Genomic DNA, 21,074 nt, shown 5'->3' with positions numbered 1-21,074 from the left:
CGGTACTGTACAGTCTAGAGCCAGTACTGCCAGCTTAAACACTAGTACGCATTTTTACAAAAACTTTCCGAAAGAAATACATTTTCCAACTCAGAAAAATTCACTGAAATCAAATTTCACATTTTTATTTTCAAATTAAAACTTCTAAATTTTGAATCTATTCTGGGCACTAAAATTATTTTATTAAAAAGGTTTTACGTGAAAACACGGGTTCTTACAAATAGCCAAGCAGAAGTCACAAATAAGGTCATTTTGCCTAAGCTAAAGAGAAGACTTAAAGAAGCAAAAAGAGCAAAGGCAGAAGAGCTTCCACAAGTAATATGGCCATATCAGACAACTCCCCAATCAACTACTTGGGAGTCCCCTTTCCAACTTTCATATGGTATAGAGGCTATGATCTCTATTGAAGTAAATGAAGAAAGCCCAAGGGTTAGATTCTATGATGAAATTAGCAATATCCAAGCATGAAAGAAGAATTCGACCTCCTACACCACACGAGGTACAACAAAGGGTTATCAGATGAAACTTTGCTATAAAAAAACTCATTCTAATTAGAAATAATATCAAATTGCAGAGGTGGGTGAAGAAAAGCTAGCAGCAAACAGAAAATGACCTATAAGATCATTGACGTTTTGGGAAAAGGTTACTACAAGGTGTCCGATTTGAAGGGGAACGAGCTATCTAGCTCGTGGCATGCTTGCAACATGAAGATATATTATAACTAGAAAGCAAATCTTGCTTCTTGGTGTACTCTTTTTTCGGACTTCATGATTTTTCCCAATGAATTTTTCTAGAGGAGGTTTTAACGATGCATCATAAAAAGAGTTAGGCGTTGAAATTTAAGAACTCGTAGCAATAGTAAGTTTATAATTTATTTCAATTAATAAAGTACATTTCCTTCCATGTGTTATTTCTTTATTTGTACCAACTCATACTTGACAAAATGTGAAAATCATGGCTGGCCTCTTATGGTTAGCATGATGAAACAATGAGATCCAAGTTGTTGTATAGTAGTTATACAAGCAAATTAGAATAAGTTTTTAAACATTTCAGAAATAATGAGTTCTACATCCTACAAAGATAAATCGCAAAAGTAACTTAGCATTGCGAAACTTATTATAAAAATGATGTGAAAATTATAAGATAATAAGGGAAGCAAAGTAACACAAAACTTGAAAAGGTAAAAATCAAAATTAACAAGCCCAAAAGGAGGCCAAGAGTATCTATAGCATAACTATTGTTCAAAGAAGGTGCACAACTCAGGCTATCAACTTAACAAATATAAGAAAAGATAAGAAACTAAGTTTGGGGAGTAGCTTGGTCTTTAGGAGGTAGGGAAGGTTCCTCAACAGGAGCAGCAGTAGAGGTGTTAGGATCTTCAGGTTGGACGGTCTCGTCATCACCGGGAATAAAAATGATTTAACCATTTATCACGACCTTGTCAGGGTCGATCAACGAGATATCCAGGTCGAGCGCCAAAACTTTGAAGTGGGCTTTAAGGTTTCTCCATAGTTTTGTCCAGACCATTGACAGAAAAATCCTTTAAATCCTCATACTTCTGCCTCAACTCCTCGAGCTACCCATCCAACTCGAGCTTCTCCCTAAAGACACGAAGGTAGCTCTCCTCAATCTTCTTTTTCAAATTCTCCACCATGTGACATTTTTTGTCTGATTCTTTGACCATGGCACGAAGTCAGGCTACATCCGATTTCATTGTGGCCCTCTCCATCACCCATTTAGCTTTATTCTTTTCAAGGTCTGCCATCTTTTGGCGAAGTTTGGTCACCTTCTTTTGGGTAGCGTTGAGAAGAGTTGCATGAGTTTCTTCAAGAGTGGTACAAACCCTAGCTATTCAAATACCACCCCTAGCCAGCACCTCTAAATTCTTTTATATGCTAGCATCATCCATACTGATTGTGCTATCCGGTAAGATGAACTCCTCACTAAAGCTAATGATGTTAAACCTTTGGTCGTAGACAAGGAGTTTTGCGTTTACAAGAGACACCAGAGTTTATTTCTTTTGGAGGTTCAGAGAAAGGAGGAACTGGGGGAATTACCTGGGGAGAAGAAGTCGGAGGGGATTGGGCAAATTTGTTAGCCTTGAAGGAGGTTAGACCAGATTTAGGAGGAGGAATACTGTTGCCTGACTTCTCGGCCTCTACCTATTGAGCCTGGCAAATAGCTTAGTTTTTCTTGGCTTGCTTTTGCTTTTTATAAGCCTTCGAGCTGTTGACTATATTTTCATAAAAGTAAAAGAAAACAAGGCTTAATAAATTCAAGTGTTATATACAAAAAGCTATCTATAAAATAAAGTCATCTACTTAACTTGGTTCGCATATAACTCAGTTTGGCTTCTAGAAATTTCTTGGTGTTGAGATTAAAAGCTCGACCTTAACACTCTTGAAAGAAGGTTACGATCAGTTCTTCCTCCTCATTAAGATCCTTAAAATTATAATTTAATACTGTTGATTCCTCCTCCTAATACAAACAGAACATATATTGGGATTTCTCATTAACATAAAAAAAGGTCAGTCTCCCTCCCGAGGTCGGATTTTGAAGTAATAATTTTTGAAGTCGTGAAAGGACTCTTCGAAAATAGAGAAAACTTTTTTTACCTTAAATAGCTCAAAAAGAAGCCCACTATTATTTTTTTGAGCTAAAGGATTTGATCAGTTGAAACAAATAAAAAAAAATTTTGAGGGATTAGAGAAGGTCGAGCTCATGACTAACTGATTGGTGGATTTTCATAAAGTCCTAAAAGTTTGGATGAAGTTAGATTGGAGCACATCGGGAAGTTAACAATACATCTTGTTCAAAATCAATAAAAAAAGTTTTTACACCTAGCCTAAGAAAAGGCACTCATACATAAAAAGAAAATGTGGCTCTGATTTCTTAAATTGAGCATAATAGATTTTTTCTTCAAGATCAGAGGCTACTAGAACGTAATTCTATTCATCCTCTTGTTTCTTACAAATGGGGTACTTAAGTTGGAAGTTTTATAGGATTTCCCTATTCATAACCGACACGACTGCTAAAACTATACTATCTATACAATCTAGACTGTTTCAAAATTTGGAAGGTATTATTTAGACTACAGATCGAGACATATAGGTTGTATACTTACAAAATAAAAATAACTAGCCATGTGAAACAATAAAAGTCGGGTAAAGCAAATAACAGTAGAGTGGTTCTTTTTCAACAAAGTATACAAACAATAATTGCCATTTCTAAATAAAAACAGGGGCCAAAACATGACCTAGGCTTGTAGGATTTTGAGGGACGTCATCCTCAACGGTGATGGTAGCGCCATTTAGGAACAAGACTAACCATAAAACTATGCACACCATAACAAGATTCAATAAAAAATATCAAAATACTAAAAATGATGCTTTTATGAAACTACATTATCAGAAAAAAAAAGAGTAAATAAAAAGCGACATTCTCATATGAACACAGATAGCATGGCAAGAATAGTAACCAACAAGTAGGAAAAAGAACTAATGAAAAAAAAAAAAGAAAAAAAATGCTAACCTTGATGAAGAATTAATGATAGAGAATTACACAACAAAACACAATCCTAAAATACAGCAATATCAAAAAAGGCTTCAGAGAGAAAGTAATTTTTAGGGAATGTAAAGTTTTGTAAGAGAAGTGGGAGCTTTTGTGCAAAGGAAATGAAGTGAAAAAGAAGAAAAAGAAGAAGAGGGAATCAAGTTTATATAACTATAAATAAGGGCAAAATTATAATTTAATCCTATTTTAAATGTTATGCACAGTTACCAAGAAAACTAAAAAGGCACGCGAACAGTGACAAAATATGAAACATCACATCAATCAAAATAATGTCGTGTCAGCCGACCTCCTCACATAAAATCACGTTGAGTCAGCCGACCTCCTCAGATAGAATCATGTCGAAAAACCGACTTGCGAAGTGGTTAGACTTAAGCACCTAACTGACAACACAACTTACTCATAGAATTGCTATAGTCCGACTTAACTAAACTTGACCTCAAGTATGGGCACTGTTTATATCCTGACTCAGTATCAAAGTAAGGCCCAAAATGAATAAGACCCAAGAGTCTATATCCACTACACCAACCTATACCTGACTTTATAGGCTCGATTTACATATAGAATCTTAACTTCTTAACTGCACTAACATGCATCCAAATAAATTTGCCCACTATTTCAAATATAGGATCTCTAACAACCCCTAAAAAAAAAAAAAAATCACCCATCCTTATAAGTGGATAAATGATAGAATGATAGTAAGGCTATCACTCTTACTGTATAAATACTCAATCACACACAGATATTTCTCAATCCTAATTTATAAAATTTGGCTAAAATTCTTTGTTAATTTAAGCATCAAAGTCTCTTTTAGATACCAACTCCCATTCACCATCAAAGACTTTGGACGGCTTTGTGTCGTTGAAAAAGATATTAAAACTTTCACCAGAAAAAAATCTGGACATCACATTTAGATCCAAATCACATCGATTTCAGCTAATCTTTGAAATACTATTCATTCTCTCGCACTTCAGTTCCGAGCAAATTAAAAAGAGAGAAAAAGAAAATTCTGTCCTGGGGGAGGGAGATAGCATTAAGAAAAAAAAAGAAATTAAAGTAGGTCAGTTAATTTTCTTCTCTTGTTGCTCCACGGGTTGATGATCCTCTTCTCCACATCCACTACTTGTGGTATAGATATATGAGAAAGATATTAAGGTCTGCAAGGCAGCAAAGCACAAAAGATGAATAAACTGATGCATGTAGCAGTAGTATAGTGGAGATAGATAGCAAAATTAATTCATCTCATCTCATCTTACCATCACGGAAGACAGAAAGGCGATGACCAATTAAAGGCACATCGATAATAAGCCTGCAGCAAAAACAACATGCATGCAGAGTTTTCTTAATAATAACTAGATGATTAACAATGCTGCAAACCAAATCCATCATCCTTTGTTGGTCAACCATGCTTCTAGGAGCAACTTCCAGATTAAGCACTAGCTCAGTTACTGTGTTATTGAAGAAAAGAGTTGGGAAGTAGTTCTCAGTTACTGTGTTATTGAAGAAAAGAGTTGGGAAGTAGTTCCCTGTGATAGGATGTGCATCTCAAGTTAAGGAAAGAAAAGCATGAATATGCATTTCTGAAGCCATAAGAAGAAGATAAGAGTCATAGATATATGGTGCAAGTGTGAACATATAAGTATTCAATTATAACTTGTAAAACATAATATGAGAAATGAATTCTCCCCCAGTGTCAAATTCCGGAAAGAAGGTGAGTTAACGATGTAAGAAACAATTTCATTTATTCAAAGAAAAACCTACACTGACAATGTCTTGTTCCATATATAAGACGTATGTGAGAGAGAGGGATCGTTTAGAGTGGGGTCCCGGTCCCGAATAAGCAAGAATAGGGATAGGGAATATTGGTTTCGTGCCGAACAAGAGATGCTTAATGTTATAAAATATACTTAACAATACAGAATAAATATTGAAAATGATATATATATATATATATATATATATGCCAGGTCTATGGTGGTTAAGTTAATGGTGACTATATGTGACTATAAATTGACTAATAAATAAAGAAGTGATATTTGACAATAAAAAAAAGTTAGATTAAAATTTGAATTAGGTTCAAATCATGCTCATAACTAATTGAGGGAATGTATTTCACCTAAATACATGGATAAGACAAATTTTATGTCGAAAAAGTCTGGGGACCAATAATTTTTGTGTTTTCTGGCCAGTATTTAACCATTAAAACAAAAGTGAGTGATTTTCCACCATTAGATGTAATCTCACACCATTAAAAATACTATTGATGGCCAATTGATGGTTACAAAACACCAAAATTGCTAGCCCCTAGCATTCCACTTTCATGTCAGAGCTAACGAAAAGTGAGAAGAGCTAACGGAGCAATGGTGGTATGTGGTACAAGATGATGGAGGCAACAATGGCAAAAAAAAAAGGGAAATTTGGGTATTGGGTAAATGAAAATAGAGCCTCCGATTATCGCAGGGAACGAAGGAAGCAATCTCATCAAGGAAGAGGCGCGGAGGCAGATGGGTGGCGATGGCCATGGATACCGATTGCTGGACTGTAACAAGAAGCCCCGTCGAAACAAAGATCGCATTCGGTTCCATGTAACTCCAGGTAGAAGAAGATATCTCTCACCAACTTGAGGCTATTACTTGTAGCGGCAAACCAAATCTAGTAGCCAGAGTGAATCCAAGAAGAGGAATTATATGATTAGATGACGTTTTTCCTTGTTCCAATCCCATTTCTTCTTTGTTAGTATATTAATTATTATTTCGTTGATGCTAAGAAGTTAAGACAAAAAAAAAAAAAGAAAAAAATTTATTGTACTGGTCAAAATTATGGTCAACAAACATTTTATCTTTCACGTATTTTATTGTGATTTGTTAGTTATTTGTAGTCACTATAGCTATGGAACAAAGATGACCATCAGAAAACGCACCATATATACATCCACAGTAATTAGTTTTAATGTATATATATTATTTTTAAAATTAAATAAAAAGTGTACAAGAATTATCTGAACAAAATAAGAATTTGGATTTAATAAGAAAAAATAATAATGACGTTTTCATTTTTTGCATTGTATATTTGTATATTTGTAAGAATTTATAAAAAAATAAGTGACATTATAAAAATTTCCTTAAGTAGGAGAGAAAAAAAAGCTCTCGTAGCTTAAATTAGCAGAGAAAAGAATAACAGAAGGAGGAATATTTGATATTACAAATGCGTTGCATATATACCATGTATGTCTGTAATTTGAAGCATATGCTAAGAGATACATAACAATAATATAGTTACAAATGATGACGACGATGAAGACTACACTTTCTCAGTGGATGCCATGGGAAACAAAGGCAGAAGTTCAGGTTCAGAAAATCCAGGTTTGGGACGAGGCGATGGATGCAAATAAAATCGCCTCTCTCTGATAGCTCTCTCTTCTTCTTCTTCTTCATCTTCTTCTTGTTCCTCTGTGCTTATCATCTTCGTCTCAGACGGCACTGCAATATTAAGGTCTAAATCAAGATCATCTTTCTTGTCATCTTCTAGAATGCTCAACTTGGAGAAGATCGTTGAAGGTGTGAGAGGGCTTGCCGGGAAGCTCCCTGAAACAGGACTAGCAGGGTAGCTAGAGCTTCTTGAAACCGAAGGCGAACACGCCCCTGATTTACAATGCAAACTACTACTCTTAACAATCTCAACCTTTGGCTTCATGTATTTCCTTCTCTCATGGAGCTTGCTCGAGTTCTTCTTCGTGCATCCTCCTTCTTTTGATGCCATGCCTTCTCCCGCCATAGATGATGGACCCGTCAGTCGCTGCACTACTTCCCTGAACGCGTCTGTGTTTGTTTGAACGAACGTGGTTAGTGGTTTGCAATCTGCTGATGATGAGCTGGGAATCGGTGGTTTCTCCATTGTCGTCATGGTTCGGTTTAAGGACTCCATTCCCAGCCTGCAATAAATATCCTTGAATCAAAAGAGGAAAGTCCATCAAAGATAAGAAAAGAAACATAAGTTGAGAAGCTAGAGCATGTGACTTGAGATCCAAGGAATGCAAATAATTTCATGAGTGTTCAGGATGACCCACAAAGCATATTGCTTTTTTGATCTTGTCTAAAGTATGTCAGGGTGTAACAAAATCTTATACACGGAGATTAGGGAACAGAATTGTTTCTAAATAAAGCCCCATAAACACGGGCCATGTATTTCAAAATGAACATACCAATGTCCCTCAATAATGCTCTAGCTGCACAATCTTGACCCAATCCATCAACAAACATTGGTAAATTTTTTTTTTTTTCGTTTAACAGAATCTGTATTAGCTGGTTTACCTGCTTCTCTTTGACCTTTTTAATGCCTTGGGGCTGGACTTGACCCTCAAGTAACTGAAAATTGATAAATAAATAAAACATTCAGAAAAGTAGAAGACCAGGTTTCATCTTTGTTACCTCCAGAAATTGTTATTACAGAACTTAAATGAATCCAAATCGTCTGATATAACAACAGAACCAACTTTCATAAAACAATAAATGAAAAACTATGAACCTAAAATGACGAACAAATTCTTGCTTACCTAATAAAGTGTGCTGAATATGATGATAGTAAAGGTTACGCTGCTCCTGATCCTCCTTTTCTGATATCTTACGACCCACGAAAGAAAAAATTGGGTCGAGAAAAGGAAAATCAGGAGATGAATAAAAGATTGTCAAAGAGAGAGGCCTATTAGAAAGTGAGTGTAAGTTAACGATTTTCTGTTACAAGAACGAGGAGCCAGTGAGGACAAAGAATCTCTGACCTCAAAAAGTAGTCTTAACCATTTGGCTTTGCCACATCAACTAGTTGTAATCTCTCCGAAATGGCAATGGACCATGCCACTTTGCCACATAGTTATATTTACTGCTAAAAAAGGGGATTGACATAACTAAGATACTAAGAAAATTAGCTATTATCTAGAGGGACACAACTTGAGAGGGCTATTATTACTTTTTCTTTTTTTCCTTTTTTTATAAGAGAACTCTTATCTAGATGACCAACGTATGAATGTATGATGTAGAAGCAAAGTTTTATTGCATCTGTTTTGACATCTAGATGGCAGATAAACATTCACCATATTTATCTTTGAACCATCTTCTTGGAATGTTGTAGCTTCTCCGAAACTACCTTCTAAACGTTCCATGCTAAGAATAGAGGGGTCAAACAGAAACAAAATTACAGGGTTGTGATCGGTCACGTCAAACATTGTCACGTTTTATTTTTGTCCTAGAAATTAGGGAAAACGTTGCATTATTTAAGTCATAAGTGGAATCTACTAAAATAACATGTCTGGTCGCGTAAACATGTCATGTTGTTCCATTCTTGAGGAAAATGCTTGCATATATCAGAGTCACTCTTAAATGTTCAACAACGGTTAACCCCGCGGTAAATTATCATTATCTCACCCTATAACTAATTAGAAAAATTAGAAAAATGATGTGGCCTATTCTTAAAAGTGTTTTTTATTTATTTATTTAACAGTATTAAATAATCAATTATATTATTATTTGATTTTATAAGAATAATTGAATTGATTTTGTTTTGATTTGTATTAATTTTTTTTTGTATCTTGATTAATTGTTTTTAAAAATAGTATAATTTTTATATGACATATTTATAAGATATTTTTTATTTATTTAACTTAATTTATTGTACTAAATAATTATAATTAATTTATTATATCAATAATTTAATTTAATTAATTCAAATATATATTATTAGATTCAATTTATTGTCACGTTAACGTTTGAGTTGTTTACTAAAAGTTTCTCTTCATTTTCTTTCTTGATGGTAAATATTTTAATTTTAAATTGTAGATTTTTTTTTCATTGTTTATATTTCTTTTTCTATTTTAGATAAATTTTAACAAAAACAGTTTTCTCTAATAGGTTTTTTTGTTATGATAATAAAGAAGGTAGTTCAAGGATAAATTTGATCTCATATTAGATTATATTTGTTCAAATCGATTTTAACATAAGAGAGATTTTGAAAGTTTTACTCATGAATTATAAAAAAATGTCTACAAGTTTAACCATTAATGTTATTTAAAGAGAAATCTTTGAAAAGATAAAATTCTAATGGAAATATTTTAATTTAAGGTTTAATTATTCTGTTGGTACTTATAGTTTTACTAAATTTACAATTAAGTTTTTATACTTTTTTTTTTCTTTCAATTGGGTCTTTACATTGCTTTTAATTTTATAATAAGGTCCTTTCTAGTGTAAAAAAATGTTAGGGTTAATTGAATTTTTTTTTCGCAAATTGAAGGTATTCATAATTAAAAACCTAACTAGATCTTTGACCGCATGTATTTTGGGAGAAATATCCTGTTAATTTTAACGTTTTTTACATAAAAATGACCTAATTACAAAATTAAAAATAATGTAGGAATTTAATTGAAAAGAAAAAAAAGTATAGAGACCTAATTAAAAATTTGATGAAACTGTAAGAACTAACAGAATAATTAAACATCAATGTAATTACAAACTATATATTACTATTAATGAGTAATTATTATACTTTGAAAACAAATAAAATTATTACTCATTGATTTCATTATTTTCAATATTAAAGATAGTTAAACTTTAAATTCAATTAACTTTATAAATTTTTTATAACAAAAATAATTATACAAGGTTTTATTTTAAAAAATTAAAAAAATATTTTATATAATTTTGTATATTATTTCATGCAAGACATAGAAACATATACTAATACTCTTAATTATCCTTTTCATTTTTAAATAAAAGGTTTTAAATTTTTTATCTTTTTGATTTTTTTAAAATTATATATATATATATATATATATATATATATATATATTTACCTTTTTTAAGTATTATGATGACAATTAAGAGAATAAAGAATTCTCAATTATTACTCAACTAAATAAATACACTCGTGTGGAGAACTGAAATGGAATGATTAAAACACATTTTTTAAATTTTTAACCCTTTTTTTTTTGGTGATTTACGGGGGTCAAGGACCCAGCAAAGAAAAGAAAGCAAGAAAAGAAATATACAGCAGAAAGAAAAACTAAGACCCTCTAACTCTGAGGGTCCCTAAGCAGTCACACAGCAGGGTATAACTAATGTCCGGGGGGAGGGGGGCTCGATCAAGAAGGTGTAATCCAAGGGGGAGGTCTTGTCCCTTCTTGGCAAGAAGATCCACCACCGAGTTTGCTTCACGAAGCGAATGCCTCCAAAGGATTTGTTGCAGGCATGCAGCCAAGTTACGGATGTCCTGAATCAAAGGAGCATATAGATGAGCTGGAGGACATCCATGAGTGATAAAGTTGACAGCAGCAGCCGAGTCCGACTCCACAATAAGGTTTTGGTAGCCGTTCATTGTAGTAATATTCAGCCCGTGAATGATCGCCCACAGTTCCATATGCATTATTGAGCAGTTGCCCAAATTGCAGGAGTAACCTTTCAAGAACCTCCCAGCTGAATCCCTGAACACTCCCCCACACGCAGCATTACTTCTCTGAGTATACCATGAACCATCAACATTCAACTTAACATACTCTCCGTCAGGTCGAGACCAGCCTACAAGAGACTCCCTAACAGCTTGTATATTTTGTGGATTTAACTTGCTTTTAACCACTTTTAGGAATTCCTCAGCCCGCGCTTGAATTTGGTGAACAACACTAGTGTTAGGAATAGTCTCTCCATTGAATACAAGTTTATTCCGGAAGTACCATAAAGATGACACAGCAACACCAAATAAGCATGACCAGTTATTATTAGAAGTAAGGTTTAGTAATAACCAATCATTGAGGTTTGTGTTGAAGAACGAGTTGTTGCCATCAGGGGGGATAAGTATTCGCCATATGCTCCTAGCATGGAAACAGTCCCGAAGTAATGACTGATTCTTCATGGTTACGGCACTGAGGACAAGCATCATCAGTGGTTAAGTGTCTGCGTCTTCTTTTCAAGTTTGTAAGGATTACGTTATATGCCACCAGCCAGAGAAAGGTTCTGACATGCTCAGGACCCTGCCACATCCACACCAACTGGAAGATCTTATTGGGAGTATCGTGAGCCTCCATGAGATTTTGATAGGCTGACTTGGTACTAAAGGATCCATCTGGGGAAGGTCCCCAGGGAATGCAATCAGCTCCCTTCCACGGGGACGGAGGAAAAATAGCAACAATCTTCTTGATAGTATCCTCTGGCAGCATCTCCTAAAGCTTCTCAATGTCCCAGTGCCCTGAGACGTTAAGAAAATCCATCAGCATATCAGAATAATTGACATTATTGCTTACCTGGCTTGCGATCTCGCTTAGACGTCCTACACCAGGGACCCAGCAATGATCCCAGAAGCGAATTTGGGAGCCATCACCAATTCTCCAAATGCAATTGTGTTGAACCTTGTCCCAAGTAGAGCAGATACCCTTCCAAAGATTCGAGTTGTTTCGCTTCCTTTCCACTTTGGGAATGATATCCGTGCCGCTGCCATATTTTGATCTGAGGACTCTAGCCCAAAGAGCATCCTTTCTCTCAATAAGCCCCCATCCAGCCTTCATCATAAAGGCTTGATTCATTTGGCTTGCATGTCTAATGCCCAGACTCCCAAATTTTTTTAGCTCACAAACTTTCTTCCAACTAAGGAGATGTATCTTCTTGGTTTGTTTTGTGTCTCCCCAAATAAAATTCCTGCAGATACGGTCAACAATATTACAAGTAGCAGAAGGTAAAACAACAGATTGCATATTATATACAGGCATAGAGGATAGAACAAATTTCACCAGAGTTACTCTTCCATCAAGAGAAAGTGAGAAGGCTTTCCAAGAATTGTGCCTGGTATGAAGCTTGTTGATAATGCCCTCAAAGGTATGCTTGGACACTTTGCAGTGAAGAATAGGAACACCTATGTATTTTCTTAAGTCATCAGTTCTGGCAAACTACAAGACATTGCTCACCCTTGATCGAACATTGTGTCCCTCATTCTTAGAGAAAAAGACCCTGATTTTTTCTTTGCTGACACTCTAACCCGAGCTATCACAGAAGACCTCGAGACACTTATTAATGATATTAGCTTGATCGAGATTTTCCTAGGCAAATAGAATAATGTCATCCGCGAAGCACAGGTGAGAGATATGGGGACCATCCTTTTTGAGATGAGTAGGTTTCCAAAAACCTTACTCCATTGCTATACTAATGAGTTGGGATAATCTTTTGATGCAGAGCACAAAAATGTACGGAGAGATTACAAAGGCTGAAGGGCCTCAGTTGTTTTAAATGTGAGACAGGTTCAACTTTGGGGATAAGAGTGATAAGCATCTCATTTACCTCTCTGATCTTGTTCGGTTCTTGAAAAATATTTCTGGTTAGCTCACAGACATCAGTGCCAACTTTATTCCAGATGGCTTGAAGCCCGTCTCTGCCGGGAGCCTTCCAACTACCCATGCCAAAAATAACATCTTTCACTTCGTCATCAGTCACATTTTGGGCCATGATGTTATCGGAGCTACTCAAGGTGGGAAACATATTCTTAAGAATAAAGGGAGTATGAGTAGGGCTGTCTGTATATAGATTTAAGAAGAAAGTGGTTGCCATATTCTCCAGAGTCGCATTATCAGTTACCCAATCACCATTGTCATTTTGTAGAGAGATAATCTTGTTCCTGCGTCTTCTAATCATAGTAGAGCCATGAAAAAATTGTGTTTTTATCCCCAAACTCGATCCACTTGCACCTGGCTTTTTGGAACCATAAAATTTTTTCTTGAATAATAATGTGTCCATATTCCAACCACAAGTCTTTCTGCAACTTCTCAAGAAAGGAATTCTGAGAATACCCCAAACTAGTAGCAATCCCCTGTGGCCTTCTAAGGATTCTATGTTTCCGTTTAAAAATGTTACCAAAAATTGAGTTGTTCCAATCTTTAAGTTTGCTCTTAAACAACGAAATACCCTCAGCCCAAGATAGTTGAACATTCTAAGAGACATCCACAATATTTCTAAAATCTGGGTGGGTGATCCAGGAAGCAAGGAAAGAAAGGACGGTCTTCCTCTATTTTGTATCATAGTATTGGAGAGTTGCAAATAGATAGGAGAATGGTCTGATTTGAGCATGGGCAGGTGTTTAACACAAGCCTCAGGGAAAGCAATTTGCCAATCCAAGTTGCTTAGCCCCCTGTCCAGCCTTTCCTCGAGATTACCTCTCTTCCAAGTGAACGGCCAACCAGAATAATCCAAGTCAACTAAGCCACAATTTGAGACACATTCTTGAAACTCCTTGCAGGCACTTTGACTATTATTTCTTGCCCCTCCACGCTTTTCATGATTATGCAGCATTGCATTAAAGTCACCTAAAAGACACCAAGGGAGATTGATATTACTAGTATACGATTTAATGGAGTTCCATAAGGGTCTTCTGGTCACCCTTTGGGGGCTACCGTAAGTAGTAATGAGCCAGGGGGTTGAGTTGTTACCCGAGCCAGAGACTTTGAGGTGAATAAACTATTTATCATGTTCCAAAACGTCCACCCTCCAAACAGAGGAATCCCATAAACACCATATGCCTCCAACATGACCCACAGCATCCACAACAAAGGACTTATCAAATCCCATCTTGTCCCTAATCTGTTTCCCTTGGGTACCACTAATGTGAGTTTCTAGAAGAAAAAATAAATTTGCCCCATACTGCTGGCGAAGATCCCGGATGATTGAGGGGAAGGTTTTGCTACCAGCGCCCCTGTAGTTCCAGCTAATTATGTTCATCATTAACAAGACAAGGAAGAAGGAGCCACCAACGGCCAGAATCACTTGCGGGCAAGAGCCCATTGTTTCGGATTCACCCGGTCCCTGGAGGGCGATTCCTCTTTGCTTTCACTGTCACCAGCTTCTACCATAGGGACATCCAATTGCTTCACTTTGTAACCCCTGGGATCAGTTACCCCCAACTGTGCACTTGGCGGCTATGGGTTCTTCTCCGAATTGAACAAGATGTTATCGCGGACCACATATTGATCTAGATTCATACGGATATCCTTCAAGGCTTCGAAGGCTTCCCATTGGTCTCTCTCCATCCTTTTAATATATTCCTTGACAATAAGCTCCATACCTTCAAGCTCGATATCTTTGTCTTTCCCTTTCATAGCTCTTGACGGTGCTTCCAACCCTCTAGGGTTACCTAGAACCTTCTCTGAGATCTTCACCCTGTTTCGATTTTGATTTAGTTTCCCACCCAGTTCAAGTAAGACCTTTGGTGGAGGCATAGTTTTCTTCAAGTTCTATGGGTTTTTCCCAGATCCCGGTTTGAGGACCCGTTTATGAGTTTGGGTCTTACCTGTCATCTGTTGTGCTTGGGATTGTTGTGGCCCAATAAGTCCTATTGCCACTTGGTCCTTTTCCAAACTTTCCATACTCCCCTGTGCATTCTCCAAACTTTTTCCATGCAAAACTGTGAATTGAGATCCCGAATCAGAATCTTTCCCTTTAGGAGGCTCTTCTTCTTCAGAATTATAATTAGTACCCGCTCCTGATTGGTATGAGATTTTTTCTGTCATAATTGAGCTTTCTTTCTATTAGTGTATCTTTTTACCAGCATCCAAGGCCCGAAATCAGGGTTGGTTTGATCGTTACTATGATTGCGCTAATTTTGTGGAATCGCAGTCTTTCCATTTTGGTCACCAGCATTCTCAGCCGATACCTCCACCAGAAGTATCTCCGGCGCAAGCTTCTTCCATAGGATTGTCACTAGATGCTAGGTTCACCATGCATTGTTCTTATCTATGACCATATTTGCCACACGCAAAACAAATTTGATACAGACCTTCATACTCAAGGTGGAGTTCACATCCAAGAACTAAGATCCGGGGCTCAAGTTGTTTAACTAGGTTGATCTCAACACATATACGCGCGACCTTTCCCCTGGAGTGGATAGAGGTGGTTCGATCAACCTTTAGCATATGACCAATAGCCGATTGATGGGGGAAAATCGTCGGTAAAGAATTTCACAAAAGTAATCGCGTTGCAAGTATAGATCTAAACCGATAATTAAACCCCAATCAGATTTAATTTGTTTGTCACTAAAGCAAACCCAATAAAAATCAACCGAAGTATTAAACCTCGGGTCGTCTCTCAAGGAATTGCAGGGAAGTGTACTTATAATTGGTTATAAGATTGTATCTTTTTGGGTTTTTGAAATGTGGAACAAGGAATGTAAATAGCAAGGAAATAAAATAATAATTAAGAAAAGTCTTAGCAAGGATTGATAATTGGAATTCCTATCCCCATTATCATAGTCACTTGTAATGGTAATTGCCCTTTTACTATCACTTAGTTAACCTCTAACAATTGAAGGTAAGTCAAGTGAGAAAATTAACTTGAGTTCACAAGTCCTAATCAAAGACTAGAGTTAGTGAAGCTCAAGCCAACTAGCAAGTTTCAATCACCAACTAACAAAAGACTTTGACAATTCAAGAGTCTCTAATTACTCAATCTAAGCTAAGAACATAAAGAAAGCTAACTTAAAATCCAACCAAACATTTTATCAAACACTTGGTGGGCACAAACAAGAGCATAGAAAATTAACAAGGAATAATAAAATCTAAGACTAACAATTGCAAGCATTCAACAATAACAAACGAAGAAAGGAGCAATAAATATGAAATACCTCAAATTGCATTAAAAGGGAAATCAAATCTAACATGAGAATTCATAAACTAAATTGGCAACATAAAGTCATCAACAAGGAAAATAAATAAACTAGAATGTTAGAACAAATAAAAGTAGAAGAGAAACTAAATTGAAATAAGATAGAATTCAGAATTTGAAAAGGAATAAAACTAAGAACCCTAAAACCTAGAGAGAGGAGAGAGCCTCTCTCTCTCTAGAAAATTACATCTAAAACCTAATGTGTGAATAATGAGGTGTTGAATCATGATTCCCCCCACTCTGCAGCCTCTATTCTGTGTTTTCGGGCCAGAAATCACCCCCAGTGTTTTCTGTGTAATGCAGCACGTGACGCTCTGTCACGCGTATGCGTCGCCCACGCGTACACGTCGATTGGCAAAAATCATGGGCATGTGTACGCGTCATCCACGCGTGCGCGTCGCTCGTCTTCTGCACCAGTCACGCGTACGTGTCACTGTCCGACTTCACTAGTCAAGCGTACACGTCATGTCACGCGTACGCGTCGCTGCCAGCTTCTCAAAACATCATTTTCTTGCGTTCCTTCCACTTTTACATGCTTCATTTCCATCCTCTAAGCCATTCCTACCCTATAAACCCTGAAAACACTCAGCAAACATATCATGGCATCGAATAGTAATAAGAGGGATTAAAATTAGCAAATTTAAGGCCAAAGAAACATGTTTTCAATCATAGTACAAAATTAGGAAGGAAAATGTAAAACATGCGAATTATATGAATAAGTGTGAGAATAATGGATAAAATCTACTAAATTAAGCACAAGATAAACCCTAAAAATGGGATTTATCACCGATCCTACCCTCTAAAGAAAGCGGTGGTTATAAAGTTCAATCGAAAGATTCGGGATGCAAATCCAGGTAGCGCTTTTTCTAACTTCTATGGATCCGGATAAGAAGAAAGGTCTCCATCTCTAAACAATGAGATAGTGGCCGGCGATCATCCAGGGCCCTTCTATAAGCGCATGTGCGTAGTCCTCCTCATCTGAAAAGTGAACCAAAAATTAATCACGATTCATATCAATAACATGAATCATACCTTCATTCTCCCAATCTTTGCAGAGGCATTGCTCCGTGAACGCAAAAGTCACACATTTTCCCAAAATTTTGACCTTGAGAGCATTTTTCCATGACTTACACCACTCTTTAAATTCCTCTTTTGACACTGGAATCGTGGGACAAGGGTCAAATGATTTTTCGATATTCACCCCATCTTCATCATCTTCGTACCATTTGTCCTCAAGGTTAGGAGCATCATCATCTATGTTGAAAGAATTATCATGGTCGTCTTCAAGCCTAGGGCCGGTTAAGAGAGTATCCTTATATAATCCTTTCGAAGCTGGTATAGCCTTTGCCTCAACTGGAATAATCTCCATATAGTCGGACGGTTGATTAAGGTCAACCTCTCCTCGAGTTTTCACTTTTTTTTGTGCTTCTCTGTACTAGGTCGTCCTCTTGGGTGGAAACTCTAGCAGAGCGTTGTTCAGACATCACTATACTCTTAATTAAGTTGATTGCGCCATTAAGCAATCTAATCCATTTCAACCCATTTAAATTCAATTTTATAATGGTCTTTGAGATTCATCGCATTATCCAATTTGATCCTTAATTCTAATTTTACCATAATGGTCTCCTAGATTTAACTCCAGTTACCATAGTGATCTCTGTGGGTGCTGATCTGGCATTGTTTGCACGTTGGTGGTTTTCAACGGTAATAATGTGGTAAGATTGTAATTGGACCCAATTTGATCCCTCTCTCATTATAAAATCCTAATTCATCCCAAACGTTTAGATTGCGTTAAATATCTTGCTAATGTGTGAGAAATTAAAATATACTAGTAATTCATATTTTTAAAGATGAAAAACCTACTTTACTTCCAAACTGACGGAAACTAAGGATAACTAGTTTCCAGGTGGATTTTAGCCCGCGCCTGTCCAATTGAAACAACCATGGGATACTCTGAAATTTGGTCATCTTGGCTAGTGTCTTCCCATACAAACTACCCAAACCATCTCTTCCTATTTGTCTGAAACAAACCAAAAATGTAAAGATGCTGCAGAAACAGAGAACTAACAACTTAACACTAACAAATTAACTCACATATAATTGGGTCAACCAAAAAAAGGTTTGTTTGGATTCGAATATGTCCCAGACTATTGCAAAACCGGACGGTAGCCATTGCCACACCATTCCGGCACGCGCGTTGTGCTCCCATGATTAGTCATCCTAGCCCAATACCTCATTAGAAGGTAACCTTATCGAACTGCCGGCAACAGTGCTCCCACGTCCCATTATAGTTTCTCAATGTCAAGTAACTGTAGATGATCAGAGAGCTTCGATTAAAAAGAAGAAAAAGAAGAGTAAGAAGAAGAAGAACACAATCTAGACATTGGGGATGAATTAGGGTTTTATAATGGAAGAAGGACCAAATTGGGTCCAATTGCAATTTTGCCACAACATCTAACCATTGAGAACCTCCAACGTGACAAACAATGCCAGTTCAGTACTCCGTCAACTGAGTCACCAACAGAAATGACCTCGGGGACTACTATGGTGCTCGAAACTAAATTTGGGGAACCATTATGATGAAATTGGAACTTAAAGACTAGATTGGGTAATCTCATAAATCTCAGAGACCACTACGAGGATTTACTCATCTAAATTTGCTAACAAGTCATGACATTTTTTTAAATTTTTCATCCGCACTTAAATTTTACATTCTCAGTTCCTAAAAATGTTGATATATCACTTTCTGTTTTCGCTGCGTTAATCTCTTTGTATGCACTATGCATAACTATACATTCTTTTGAAGATTTGATTCCCCAAAATTCTCAAGTCTGCACAATCACCAGATGACAATGAATCTTCTTTTTGAATAGTACAACTGAATCTAAGAGATAAATTAAAGACAAGACATTGTCATACTTGCGTCTCCCCTCCTCTGCATTTAAAGGACTAGCACCGGACTGCTTCACCTGTTCACGTTTCTCCTGCTGCATTCTTTCAAAATCTTCTTCCTTTGCATTCCTTGAATCATGAATGTTTCTAAGCTGCTCCTTAAAAAAAATTCTTCTTGCATGTGCATCTAGCATTACAAAGATACAATAGTCAGAAACCAGGAACAAAATAAGAAGCAACACATATTTCATGACCTTGAAAAACTTAGTGCCAGTGACTGACCAAAAAGATATATAACTACTTTCATCTGAAACAAATCCAAAAGTAAATTCCCACAAAATACTAAATGTAAATGCCATAAGCAAAGAGGCAGGTTCTCCCTGAACCTAAATCACGATGACAATGTTTGGAGATAGCCTTATTACCTCTGCCTTATTTTTTTCATGTTGCTTTTTAGTTCTCTGCTGTTTTTTGCAACTTCTTGGACACTATACCAAAAGATTCTTCAAGAGCTTTTGCGTGTCTTCGTTCTTTGGCAACCTTATCTTTCAAATAGATGAGTTGCTGGTTGTCTTCACTCATTTGCCAAACTTGTTTTACAACCATCTATTGATATGATCTCATGTCATACTAGCTAGAGTCTAGATTTACCTATACAATTTCAGATGAAATGAGACAGAAATCCATAGAAACGACTCTAATCACATGCAACCAATAGACATCAAACAAATGGTAGCAACCAGGCGAAAGCGAGAAAAACAACTGAAGGATTAAGGAGGGAAATAAAACCTTGGGAATGTATCCATAGAGCTAACGCTTGCCACCAGGGAGAAAACCAAGCATCTCGGTCAGTTCCTTGATCAGCAAAATGTCTGTGCAGGCGGTCAGCCTCAAGATAGCCTGCAGCTGAGGCTTCAAAAAAAGAAAATGTGGATTTAAAACAAAAATCAGAAATAAAAACCAAAACAAAACATCACTAATTATTCATCATTCGATACAAATAAGAAAATATAGAAATACTTTTTCATTTTCATCCTGCTCAAATTCTGGATGATAACCATCGGGGGCCAAACTATTTCGTGGTCATTCTCATCAACTTTAAAACCTTTCCATTTACCGAACGCTTCCCCAGGTGGAATTACAGATGTACCTCTTCTGCACAATTCCTCATCCAACAGCTTAGCAAGCTCCATATGGATCTTTACTCTTTTTGAACCTTTAGTTTTGGCATGAGTCATTAGAGGCTGTAGCCCTCTGTACCAAAGAACAACACCAGGGCCACCTTGACATGCTGGACAGTGTCACTGCCTTTCTGGGTCATTAATCTATTCAACACTTAGGCCATCCAAATTCTTGAAGAATTTGTAGAACGGTAAAACCATTTGTTCTTCTTGCGACTGTCATGACTCTTTTGACTGATGTCAGAATCGTAGTCATCACTCATTAGATCATCATCAGTATCTTCTATAACATCAGAGATCACATCCCCTCATCATCGACATCATCATCATCATTAAAACCAGCTCTAGATTGCCAATTCCACCTATGCTCCAAGCCTCCAACGGAGGTCGATTTAATGGAATGGAAGACACATTATTCATTTCGCATATGTGGGACCTTCCACGATTATTTCGAGGCCTTAGCTGTTGAGGCTTCGTGGTTTTGTGATGCTGCTTCCAGCTCTATTCTTTGATTTCTTTACATAAACCTCCCATTGACCATCATCTTGTGAAGGGTTAGGTTAACCTCGGCAAAACCCTGAGTCAATTGCTCAGTGGTTGGGTGATAATCAGACACAGTTTTCCCTTTGTAAGAAGAGTCACCATTAAAAGGTTTTCCAAATGCATCTCCTCTCCTAGAGCTCATATTTCAACACGTGTTCAGTTCTGGATTTTGATTTCTGTCAGTCAAATATGATGAAAGCAGAAACGAATGATT

General features: G+C 36.6%; 2 protein-coding genes and 1 pseudogene across 7 annotated transcripts; all 3 read right to left on the bottom strand.

Moving 5' to 3' along the window:
- Nucleotides 1-6,761: 6,761 nt before the first annotated feature.
- On the bottom strand, nucleotides 6,762-8,558 carry LOC107634604 (VQ motif-containing protein 31-like). Of its 5 annotated transcripts, none has more exons than XM_016338028.3 (3): nucleotides 8,123-8,558; nucleotides 7,881-7,934; nucleotides 6,762-7,515 (listed from the first exon to the last, which is right to left on the bottom strand). In XM_016338028.3, exon 3 carries the CDS (start codon nucleotides 7,492-7,494, stop codon nucleotides 6,871-6,873), a length of 624 nt encoding a protein of 207 aa, XP_016193514.1. In that variant the 5' UTR covers nucleotides 7,495-7,515; nucleotides 7,881-7,934; nucleotides 8,123-8,558; the 3' UTR covers nucleotides 6,762-6,870. The 5 variants fall into 5 exon arrangements, with proteins under 5 accessions (XP_016193514.1, XP_016193515.1, XP_088365763.1 ...); XM_016338029.3 differs by having other exon boundaries at nucleotides 6,762-7,501; XM_088509637.1 differs by having other exon boundaries at nucleotides 8,345-8,558.
- Nucleotides 8,559-11,767: 3,209 nt separating this feature from the next.
- LOC148572306 (uncharacterized) lies at nucleotides 11,768-14,369 on the bottom strand. Its single transcript, XM_088507449.1, has 3 exons — nucleotides 14,108-14,369; nucleotides 12,876-13,894; nucleotides 11,768-12,487 (listed from the first exon to the last, which is right to left on the bottom strand). Exons 1-3 carry the CDS (start codon nucleotides 14,367-14,369, stop codon nucleotides 11,768-11,770), a joined length of 2,001 nt encoding a protein of 666 aa, XP_088363575.1.
- A 4,643-nt stretch (nucleotides 14,370-19,012) lies between these two features.
- LOC107633548 (protein SUPPRESSOR OF GENE SILENCING 3-like) lies at nucleotides 19,013-21,062 on the bottom strand (annotated as a pseudogene). The gene is made up of 4 exons (XR_015907491.1): nucleotides 20,105-21,062; nucleotides 19,926-20,070; nucleotides 19,562-19,787; nucleotides 19,013-19,323 (listed from the first exon to the last, which is right to left on the bottom strand). The product of XR_015907491.1 is annotated as a protein SUPPRESSOR OF GENE SILENCING 3-like (transcript).
- Nucleotides 21,063-21,074: the final 12 nt, after the last annotated feature.

This window comes from Arachis ipaensis, chromosome B3 (assembly GCF_059453495.1).
Source record: "Arachis ipaensis isolate K30076 ecotype BB chromosome B3, ASM5945349v1, whole genome shotgun sequence".
NCBI classification, from domain to species: domain Eukaryota; kingdom Viridiplantae; phylum Streptophyta; class Magnoliopsida; order Fabales; family Fabaceae; genus Arachis; species Arachis ipaensis.
Note: the sequence above shows the minus strand (reverse complement) of the source record. Positions and strands in the feature narration are given on the sequence as shown.